The 12,101-nt window shown below is 38.3% G+C and overlaps 1 protein-coding gene and 1 non-coding gene across 3 annotated transcripts in view; one reads left to right on the forward strand and one right to left on the reverse strand.

Annotated features, from left to right (window-relative positions):
- The window catches only part of SGCZ (sarcoglycan zeta), a 916,905-nt gene extending 906,498 nt beyond the window's left edge, over nucleotides 1-10,407 (forward strand). For both annotated transcript variants that reach the window (XM_057505149.1, XM_036894388.2), the window contains 2 exons: nucleotides 4,157-4,280; nucleotides 10,212-10,407. In XM_057505149.1, coding sequence (XP_057361132.1) covers nucleotides 4,157-4,280; nucleotides 10,212-10,406 — 319 coding nt within the window. In that variant the 3' untranslated portion in view covers nucleotide 10,407. The remainder of the gene's footprint in view (nucleotides 1-4,156; nucleotides 4,281-10,211) is intronic.
- Nucleotides 7,903-8,094, reverse strand: LOC118917003 (U2 spliceosomal RNA). Its single transcript, XR_005026629.2, has one exon. It is a non-coding gene; the product is annotated as a U2 spliceosomal RNA (small nuclear RNA).
- Nucleotides 10,408-12,101: the final 1,694 nt, after the last annotated feature.

Below are 12,101 nucleotides of genomic sequence, written 5' to 3' on the forward strand. Positions count from 1 at the left end.
TTGATAAGATTTATATTTTTCTTAATGATCACTACATTTAATTTCATCAGGACTAGTAAAGTATATAATTAAAACCTATTTAATTTGAAGTCTAATCACTCAGCATTTGAAGGATTTAGCAATACTGTGAACTTGCTCTCCCTTTTGGAATGATTTTATGTATCATTTGATATGTAATATATATTACAGTCCTGTATAATGCAGGTATATGTTGTCTTAAACCACCAAACTATCTGCACAAGAAATGGGAATTATTCTTATAAAACTTTACCTATATGTTCAGCCTCCATTGCACTGAATATCAGAAATGAAGTCCCAGCAAAATCTGTTCTCTTCTTTTTTTCCTGGGATTGCTTAATTGTGCCAAAGCATTTGGGCATGATGTTTGGGCACCGGGAGCCTCGGATCCGAGCTGGCACTGCGGAGGCTCCCATTCGGGTCCACTTAGTGTCCCCACAGCTTGCTGTTCCTCTCTCCTTTGAGGCTAGTTCGGTTTGTCATCGTCAGTTATCCTGAGACATCGTCACTCTCCCCAAACCTCTACCGTCTACAGCACAAATGCCCACCACCTAGGAACTGGCTTCAGGTAGCAGAAAAGGACCACTTGAGTTTCTGATGATTTTCCTCCAAATCTTTGTCCTGTGAGGCAAGAAAACAATTCTCCAACAGGTGGGAGTAAACAAGCTCTTCCTGATTTTGGTTTTCTTCGGATGTTTTTGTTTATGTGCTGAATCATTTTCAACACACTAGAAGGCTAGGGTTATCTTTCAACTCAAAATGTCTATAAAGTTAGAAAACTCAGAAGATCTTTGTCAGCTTCTCTGCTCTGTGGTCCACCACTGGATACTAAGAAGGACACTTCTTAGTGAGTGGGGGTGCACAGCAGGGCAAGGCCATGAGACAGGGAGGAAATGCCATTAACATCTCAAAATGCTGTTGGGCCACAGCGTACTGATCACCCTTAATTCTTTTAACATGTTTCTTATAATTCCATAAGAAACCTTATAATTTTCAATTTAGAGAAGATGCATCTGAGGCTTACTGCTGCTGTGTCGCTTTGCTGAGCCCAGTGTCCATCTGGACCTCCTTCTGCTGTATGGCTTTATCAGATGTGCAAAATGAAGATGAACATAATACATAACTTCTGATTAAATAATTAATACAAATGAGAGTGGAGAAGCTCAAAAGCCCAGAAATACTTAACATATTTTGATGTTCTAGGACCAAATGTCAAACAGGGTATAAACATAGCACATATTTAATGTGGATATTTCACTATGAAATATATGAGTAATAATCCTAGCCCCTTATATTTGGAAACAAATTAAGCCATGTCAATTATTTGATAAAAATGTGTTTTTACTCCTTATAACTTTACTGAGTTTTCTTAAATGTGAGATTCATAATCTGTTTTAGAATAATCATTTTAAATAGGTTCTTATCTGACTTCTGTGTGAATGGTTCAGTCATATCCAAGCTTATATTATTAAAACTAATATTTTGGAAAATAAATGGAAATAGTAGTCGGTCACAGATATGGTACTCAAGATGGTGTATGTATGGGGGTTTATCAAGGAAATCAATTACAAAGTATGCATTGTAACATTCAGATTTTGTAATTTAGAGTGTTTTTGTTTTCATTTCAAGTTTTCAAATTCTCTCTGAAAATGTGATTTTTGTTTTTAAAGAACCAAAAGAATATAGATATTTATTTTAAAAATATGTATATTCAAAACCTGAATCATCTAGGAATTTTATGAAGATGTCCAACTGGCGCTTAGAGATGAGAGTTTCAGAGTTGGCTTTGATGAGTGAAAAAAGATTGCAAGTGTTGAGAAATCACTTCTTCTAAATGCTGGGTCTCCTCCTGTATCCCTTTCAAGTCTTTAAGTCCAAGTTCACTATTAAGAGCAAGCTGATCTTCAGAGATCAAACTATTCGATGTGGTTCTCCCTGCAAAATAGCTCTGTATCTATCTGGCGGCAAAGGAAACCGGTTGCTCTGGATGACGGTGAATGTGAGCCTGGGGGGACTTCCGTCCCGAAGTCCTGCAGTCAAGGGGAACTCAGGCCAACTGCAGCCCAGAGCCGAGTGCTTATCCAAAAAGCCCAGCTCGGGAACGTGACCTCATCTTGTTGGGGAGGAATTCAGTTCAGGGACACAGGAAGTCAGAGTAAGAGGGGAGGAAGGAATTCATTAAAGCAAGAGTAGCAAGGAATGGCAGCTGCCTTGCGTGCAGTAGAGGGTGCGGAAGAGCAGAGGGAGGAAAGGGAAGCTCATTGAACGCCTGCTCAGCACAGGGAAAATTCCTTGCCAACTCCTGAAGGCAGGGTCATCTGGCATCCAGGGTCTGCGTGAATCTGCTTGGCGTGGGAACTGCGTCCCTACCACCCCAGGATTTGGGGGAGCTGCAGAGCACTGGATGGAGTGAGATTATGTTCTGTGAACTTCCCAAAGCAAAAATAGATTTTCAAGCAGGCTACCAAACAGCACTGTCGTACAGCTGCAGTCCTGTGCAGGTCACCCAGGCGACAGGAATTCATAAGCCCAGATCAGAGCTCTCAGCAGCCCCTCACTATTTATCTGAAGTAGGACAGAGGCAGAGTGAAGACGTGTGCTTAAGTCTGGAGAACAGAATGAAATAGCAAAATTACAAAGACACCCCTGGAAGAGTGCTAAGATAAAACATAGTAAGTTGAGCAGTGAGAGGTCTTTATTTAAGGCAAAAAGGTGCACATTTGAAGAAAGAGGAGTGCAGGCAACCTCAGGAGGCACCCCTAAGGATTTAGGGTTTGGGGTTTTATACGGCTTTTTGGATAGGGATCAACATAAGGCATGATGTATGCAGGTGATTCATTGTTCCTTTGAAGTTTTGTTTTACGAATAGGATTATCTAGGTGTCTGTGTTGCTCCACACTTCAGCATCCTTTGTCTACATAGGTTATTTACACTTCGGAGGTCTGTCTCCTGCCCTGGTTATACACTTACTTGATTAAGGGATTGGAAGATGAGGAAGAACAGCATGTAGATTAAGTTAAAGAATAAACTGGGCGCTTTTTCACAGGCTAAGTAGATTTTACAATGGCTTGATCTAATTGGTACAATGAAGACATGGGCTGTGCTCTGATACTTGTCTTTATCTGGGGAATATCTGGACATTCCAAGTCTCTCCGGGCCTTTGAAACTTCAACTAATTAACTCATTAACTCTTTGAGTCCTTTCTGTCTCTCTGGTTTTACCTTGTTAACTCTTTGAGTCCCTTATAGTGCACTTCACTGACCTTACTTTCCCTTCACCCACTTATATCTTGTCTTTCTGCCTCACAGTCTCACCCAAGTGCGTTTTATAACTGTTTTCTGTTTTTGGAGCTTCTGCCTTCATGTGCTCTTTCCTCCAGTTTTATATTTGGACATAATTTGAAACTGCCTCCTAGCGATCTTTTGTGTAATCACAACTATCTAAAACAATTTTTTTTTCTCCTCAAAATTTATGTAGTCACTCTTTAATCACATTTCTGCTTGTGTATCACCAATTGCTTAATTTTTCTTTCTCAAGCTAATGTCATTCATGATGTGGCCATTTTCCTGGGCCAGTACATCCCATCAATGTAGGAAATGTCTTATTTCTTCATTTTACTGCATTTCTACAATTGTAATAAGCACTTTGAAAATTTTCACATTTATAAAATTTTGCCTGAGTATGCTTGAGCGTTTACAATATGAGCGATATACATTAAAGTTCTCTCCTCTTTGCAAGACTCTTTACTGAGGAATACTTACATGTTAAGTTTGTAGAAATTTATTCATCAGCACTCCATCATTAATATTGAAAATCTATAAAAGATTTCAATGAGCAAACTCACAAGCTATTTTTCATGTGCATTGTGAAGGGAAACAGCATAAGAAATTGTTACTAAACCATTACACAAATGAGAGTAAATAATTGATGTTAATAAATGAGGAGTTTCATAAAGAGTCAAAAAATAGATAAGGCAGTCAAAAAGTCATTCTAAAACTCATTTTGGCTTTCTTGGAAATGGCAAGGAGTTTTATTTATGCCTGCCCATTTGTTTTTAGTTGACTAATGTTATCTTTCTATCTATAGTATGTTTTTTTTTTTCTTTTTACTACTAAGGATTGTTTTGTTTTTCCCTTAGGCTTGAATCACCAACCAGGTCCTTGATCATGGGAGCCCCTCGAGGGGTCCAGGTGAGTGCGGCTGCAGGCGACTTCAAGGCCACCTGCAGGAAGGAGCTCCATTTGCAGTCTACTGAGGGGGAGGTGAGTCCTGGGAGGCACCGCAGGCCCTTTGCTTCTGAGGGTGCTACTTCTCAAATTATGCGCCTAATGGCTCTACATGAAACCGGAAGTACTGCTTTTTGCTGAGAGCTTACATAATGAAAATATTAACACTTCTTGATATGAAATTTGATTAACCTAAGTTATTTTCTTAAGTCAAAGCCTCACTTATTTTCTACTGAAGATACTCATTCATAAATCAGTTATAAGTGGTGCATCTAAATTTCTGTAGTTTCAAAACAGGCACTAAGCATAATGAGTATCAAGAGAGTATCAGAAATGAAGGCAGCCTGTTTTCTTTTTTCTGTTTTGGTCTTGAAAGAGTTCTTCCAAAAAGTACCTTGGATGTTTCTTTGTTTCTGTAGGAATAGTACCTGTATTTATTGTAAAAGAAACACAAAACAAAGTTTATTTCAGTAAAATAGCCCAATGGCAGTTCCTAGATAAGAGACACAAGCTGGTAGTTTTCTACCATGTAACTATTTCCCTCAAGGATCTCCTGTAAGTCAGTTGTCATCCCTTTAAAGATCACTCGCTTTTGCTCACTCCCTGGTCTAAAGAACCCTTTGTCTTCTGTCTTCTACCTCATCACTGTAGCGCAACAGACACACATTCATTTCACTCACCATATTTGCTATATGCCTTGTGATTGCTGTGTCTGCAGAATCACATTTTGGTCACTTCTGGATATTCCTCAGTGTTATGTCTTCAGCATTTCCTCTCCTGTTTTCTCTAGGGACTTTTCCTGAAATTGTGAAGAAATACCATGTCATACTCCTCAGTCCAGATCTTTTAGCCTCTCCTTCCCAGTTTCTATTTCTTTGTCTCCCAGGGCCTCACTCTGTACATTTATTCTGATCTGCACACCCAGATTCCTCTTCAGTATCTAATACCTCTTTTAATCCCTTCATTTAGCTTCTAATTTTAATAATTATGTTGTTCATGTCTAGAATTCTCATTTGTTGTGTTTGTAACTTTGCTGGACATCTGTTTAGTTGCTATTTTGTTTCCTTGTTTGTTTTTCATTCTACCTTAACTATTTCAAATCCCTATATGTGATACATATCCTATTCTATATATTTTTACTGCAATATCCAAAGCCCTTGAAAGGCTAAATCTGTTGTGTTGCTGTTTTACCATTTGAGTCCCTTAGTATCTTCTTCCCTCATATGCTTATTTATTTTTTTATTATGAGCTTACAAAGATCAAGGTGAGAATAAAGGGTCATTTGAGAGAATGTTCTGAGCATCATACCTCTTCAGATGTAAAGATGAAGGCCTAAATTCCTAGAATCAAAAGAGCATGTTTCTTTCTTAACTTTATGCTATTTTTCTCAGCTGTTTGACTCAAGGTAAGTTTTAATTATGTATTTGTTTCTTTTTTATAAGCAAGCTTACTGGAAAGATCATAATAGCATCTTAGTGGATATTATAACTTAAATTATCTAGAAATATGCTTTATAATATCTTTTCAAATTATCCATATTACCTTTCAAAATCTTTTTCACCACAAGTAAAGACTACTATAATTTGTTTTCCACAGCAAGATAGAAATCTTTCTTAAATATCTTCCATCCCTTTTAAAGAGTTGCTTTTATCATGCTAATAATTTCAAATTATTCATAGTGAATTATCCCATAATAAATATTAGTGGTTATTAATCTCTGTTCTGTTCCTATTTATGCACTTTACTTACGTTCTTTTATTGTATATATCAGCAGAATCCTTGGATTCAATAACAGGTTAGCATTAAATTATGAATTGAGTATTATGCTATAAATAAATTATAGCCAGAAGTTTTCCTGTGTAGTCATTTGCTTACATTAATAAAATAAAGATACATAAAAGCATAGTATTTTATTGTAGGATAAAAGATTGTAATTTTCCTAGGAAGAAGTGGCAGATGATAGAAAATCACTGTCTGTGCTTCACTAATTATTCTATAAAAAAGCAGACTGATCATTTACTAAACAATATAGAAAGTTGTTATCTCCTACCCTTAGCTCAATTTCAGACTACTTCAAATTAGAATAGACATGTTGAGGTAACCAAAACAATAGACAAAATGTGTTGTGAATGAAATTGCACACAAAATTCTGCACTGCTGAAGATCCAGTCATTGTGCTGCAAAAGGTTCCAAATTCAGTTCTGAAGATGACGTGAATCATAACTGTAGGTAGAAACTTGAAAGTGTTATAATAGCATATGCAGTGCAATAATGTAATAACATATATGGTACAAGTTCACAGAGGAAGGAGGAAACCATTTTTATTTTGCAAATTGATTAAGATTTTCTGCAACAGCGACAGGCCTGATTTCAACAGGTAAGAACAGAATAAATGAATTCTTGGTGGGGAGAAGACAATGGGCTGTGACTTAAAACTCAAGGTTATAATTCTAAGTACCAGGAAAAGTTTCAGAACAAATGGATTACATAGTTCATAGGACCGTATAGAATAGAAGTATCAATTTTAGGATTGCAAAGTGAACAGTATTGTAGCAACTGTCTTGGCAGAACCAAAAGAGAGATGCGCAAGACCACAGAAACCTAGAGAATCTGAGCCGTGCTGGGTTGGAAAGGGTCAGTATATAATACCACTTTACCTCATGACTTATTTTTCTCTCTGAAGCCAAGAAACCATCATGTTCTTTTTTTAAAGGCCCCATTCATTTTAATTTACCTATTCATGAAATCTACTTCCCTTTTATGGATGAGGCTACAGTTTGGATCTCAGAAGTTTATGGAATTAAGTACTATCACACAGCTCAAGAGTATCTAGAATAGTCCCTAAAAGGAGAGCTAGAGGCTCTGCTAAGCTGAACAGGCTACACGCCATGAGGCCACGCCCTCCGGGGTAACTCCGATGAGGCCTCCACAGCTATGCGTGGTTCCCAGGGCCTCCACCCGCACATCCTACCTGTATAAAAACACTTACTCTCCACAGCTATCCACTCATGCCACACCACTGGAAAGAGAGTAGTTCCACAGCTGTCAAAACCAGTAGTGTGGCGAGGTGTCAGCAAACCTCTGCCAGTCACCAGAGCTAGCCAGTAACACTTATTTCTAAACGTACTTGTAAATGAACCATTCATAACATCTTACAGTCATCTGATCAGTCCCACAGGAGCCTCCTAGCCCACGTGATCTTAGCTGTCCACGTTCCATTCTTTATTACCTATGTTTCAAAGGTTCTTGGCTGGAACCTAACATTTCACAGTAAACTCACCTCCAGATGTGCAGACCCAACCCCCAAAGCCCCAGAGCGGGCCCCTGAAATACAGCTGGTATTTGGGAAGCCTGAGAATGTCTGCTCTCTGCAGGCATGCTAGCTCCTAAAAAGACATAAAGAAAGGGGGATGAGCTCTGCAAGCCCACTTCCTCTCTTACACTCAACCGGTAGGAGCCCTCACCCTTCCTCCCCTGTGGAGGAGTGAGTGAAAGAGCCCAAAATGTGTGATAATTAGAGTTACACTCACTGATGTCCCTCAACATGGAAATAAAGCTGGAAGAAATGAGGACCAGCATATAGCCCCAAAAATGCATTGTCATTTTCTTTTGCTTAGTTTTGTGCACTTGATTGAGTTATTTTCCTCCTGCGAGGGGTGCCCTGTGCCCTGTTCCTGCTGGTACTGGGACACCAGGTTGATGGGTGGAGTGGACGGCACAAGCTCCTATTGTATGTCCCGCCTCCCAAAATCCACTTAACTATAGTGTCCTGGGATAGACGACGTATCAGATAGTAAACTAATAAGAACAAATATTGTACTTAATCTTAGCCAAAAGGCCAAAAGGCTATAGTTTTTGTGTATTTTAAACTTTAACCTTAGAAAAAAGAATCTTCTTGAGAAAATTAGAACAAAAGCCCTTTCTCTTTTTTCTCCTGTCTCTTAACCCAGAAGTAATTATGGGATAATAAATTCCAACACTTAACATCTACAAACAAAAACTTTAATCTTACTTTCTTAACTTTGGTAAATCCAATCATTCATTTGCTTTATAATCTATTTATTTGATCACTATTTGTATTATATTAAGGCTGTCTGTTCAGGGACAAACACTGTGAATTTGTAAAAAATTCAGGCATGATTCTACATTCAAGGAGGACATAATTTAGTAGAGAAAGTAAGATATAAATTGGACTACAAAATAACATAAAATGATCAGCAAACTAAGATACTAATAATAGTAAATTTCAGTGGGAGAACCAAGTAAGAGTCTTTCCATCTTGGAGCATCAGGGAACGATTCATGAAGGAGGAAGCAAACGAGCCAGGCTTCTCTAAAGTGTGACATTTTTGTGCCCTGGAGGGGTGAGACATGTCCCAGGTGAAGGAAGAGCATTATTTCACCCAGCGTGCACTGGCACAATTCTAACCAAAGATGGGCCCTGCTGTCACAGGCTGTACTTGCAAGTAAGAGAAACAATGAATGAAAAATACACCCTTAATATTAGGAAGGGATGGTTGCTATACAGAAAAGTAAGATTTTTCAAAGAGAGGTTAATGGATTAGTGTTATTTTAATAAGGTGGTTAGTGAAGTACTTTGTTATAAGGTGACCTGTTAGTAGAGATCTGAACAAATACACTCATGTCTGAATAAATCTAAAATATACATATCTATGGTATATGGATTCTTTTCCTGTCTCATTTGTAGTATGCAGTAGATTCCTATGCAACAGTGGAAATCTGGCTCCTCCCCCTATTCTCTAACCACCCAGTTAATATATTCCCCCAACTTGGAAATATCTGGAGAAAAGTATTTCAGGCTAAGGAAGTGGGAGTAAAAAAAGCCCTGAAGCCAAAGTTCTTTTTATATATTTGAGAAAATGCAAAAGCTGGAGGAGAAGAATTATAGGAAATGGTGTTAGAGGGATAAGCCAGATCATATAGGGCTGTGGGCCATGGAAAGGAGTCAAGATTCACCTTGAAGTGTCGTGGGAGGCAGTTAGAAAGGTTTGAGCACTGAGATGACATGATTTGATTTGCATTTCTTTAAAGTCCACAGTAGCAGAATGTCAACTAGACCATAAGAGGTCAAGAATGGGGCTGGGAGTCCAGTTAGAAACTACTGCAGGAGTCCTAGCATGAAATGAATAGGACTTGGATGAGGGCAAATCTGCAGAAAACGGAGTATTGTCTGAGTCTCCTGTTGGGTTAGAGGTGCCTTTAGACAGTAATTAGGTACACAACAATAGAATGAACAAACAGCCAGAGAGTTATTTCTTTGCTCATTCAAATTCACAATCTAATTTTTCTTTCTTTGGAACTTTACCCACGCTTGCCAAAACCACATGAGCCTGACCCCGACAGTGTGAGGTCCATGAGGTCAAATAAGCAGAGAAGTTTTCCAAGTTAGAAGATACAGCAAACTGGGTATTCGTTTCATGGAGACTTCAGACCTGATTATATTTAATATAATTAACTGTTAGGGGTACAGATTATTTACATGGCATATCCTTTAGACTATCTGCCAACATCTTATGAATATTTTTAAAATTTAGGCTGAAGAGTGTTTTTTTAAGTGAATCCTCAACCTCTTCAGTAATGTCATCTCCGTGACCATCCTTATTTCTTTCTCTGTCTTTAGACTGGCAATGATTAAGTTAAACTGAGAGACTCTGCTAAAATCATTAATTTTCCATGCTGTTTGAGGAACTGGGTTGGCCCCTGGAACAGACTGTAAGATGTTGCTCCTCAGATGGAGGGCTTTCTGTCCGAATACACCAGGTCTCCAAGGGGAAGGGAGCTGCCGAGCTTTCGGGCTGTACCAGGGGAATGTAGTTTGTTCAACAAAGCATAGCAGCTAAACCAATAGAATCGTTTGTTGTGTGGTCTTTCTTATTAGACCAAGTTGTAAGCTCTGAGAAATGAAGTATGCTAAAATGATTTAAAATGCAATTTCTTCTCCCGGTAGATATTTTTGAATGCGGATACAATCCGGCTGGGAAATCTACCGACCGGCTCTTTTGCATCTTCATCACCCAGCTCCTCAAATTCCCGACAGACAGTGTACGAACTGTGTGTCTGTCCCAGTGGTAAACTTTACCTTTCTCCAGCAGGAGTAGGTTCCACTTGTCAGTCCAGTAGCACCATCTGCCTGTGGAGCTGAAGTGACTGAATCCTCCTCACACCAGAATAGCCTTCTGTTCCTGTCCGTCTGCTTCACAGTTCTGCTCGGTTTCCCTTGTGATCAGTCCAGAGCTTCTTCAAATGGTCCATAGAGCAACTTCTTCCCGTGTAAGCAGGGACGGCCGCCCCCTTCTCTGGTGACTCACTGCACTGCTCAACACAGAGTGAGTGGCGGAACGGTAGAAAACATCTTCAGCAGGAAACCTGGATCATAACTTTTGCTCAAAGGGAGAATAACATAGGTGCCTTTGCTACATGAAGTGAAGCACACAGTTTTAGGTTTTTGCAGGACCTGGATGTGAACTGCACATGTATACATTACATAGATGAAATTCCCAGTATCAAATGGCAAGATGAAATGGTTAGCCCTGTAAGAAAACTAATTCTACAGTCTGAAAGCACAATTTTCCATTCATCTTTTTGGATGTAAACTTTTATCCCCGAATTTTAAAATTTTTAAGCATTATGTAATGCTTGCTTTACTAAATATCAAATTCAATACATAGTTTTTAACAAAACAAAGCAAAACAAGACAGAATCCCACCCTGAGTTTTGTTTCTTTCAATTCTATGTGTTGTTACTCTTTGTCTACTAACTCTAGAATTTTGTACATTAGATAATTTTGAAAGCACTCAGCAATATAATCGTTACAGAATTAACAAAACGCCATTATACTGTCATTTGTTGGATCTGAATGGCCTTATATAGTATTTACTTGGCTATTGCATGTGATGTATTTGCTTTTAACAAAACATCTAATTTATTACAATATAAGATAGGATTAAGAGGGACATACGGATGGTGTGGAATCCATAGATTTTTTTGTTTTTAATTCACAGGCTATCCTTTACACCTAGGTTCTGAGAGTGCAATTTTTGTTTGCTCCACTCACTTTATACTTGACTCTGCTAAAATCCAAACATCCTCTAAATAAATAAATGCTAATGTGATGCCTAATGCTCAGAATGGATTCACTTTCCATTGGAATATCATCTTCAGAATTATATCTATGTATTTTTATTAGAGGTTAAGATTTAAGGATGGTAGAAATTAAATTAAAAATCCCTGCTTAAACAGTAAAAAACACAACTGTTAACAAACATTGAAAATGTATTCACTCCATTAGATTGCTATTTAAAGGAATTTAGTCACACTTACTTTCAGCTCTTAACATTTAGTTACTTTTACTAGACTGTTAAGCTACTCCAACATTAGATATCACCATTCCTTGCATTCCCCACTGCTTATTTTTGTACATTAGCTCCTAATAAATAACTGCAGAATACTGTAGGTTCATTTATCACAATGCTCCTTAACTTGAATTCTTGAAACTTACAGAATCCAAGAATGTAAAATTCTATTTAATATTTCCTATTATGGGAAGATGACTTGCTTACACTAAGGTGAGTCCTTAATTTTCACATGTCAATCAGTCTTTTTCCCCCATGCACACCATTAAGGTGTGTGGAGGCTTCATTTTGGGGGTCCATGACCATAGAACCTTTGGAGTTCAGACCCCTATAGCACAGGGGAAGTGGAAGATTAGTGAAAGTAGGAAAATTGGGTAACGCAAGCAACAAATGAGCCAATGGCTAGAATTATCTTGTTTAGGTAACTTAATATAGCGAATACTTGGAAAAGCTCCATTTCACTAAATGCATTCTGTATTCAGCAG

Source organism: Manis pentadactyla, chromosome 7, assembly GCF_030020395.1.
Source record: "Manis pentadactyla isolate mManPen7 chromosome 7, mManPen7.hap1, whole genome shotgun sequence".
Lineage (NCBI taxonomy): Eukaryota > Metazoa > Chordata > Mammalia > Pholidota > Manidae > Manis > Manis pentadactyla.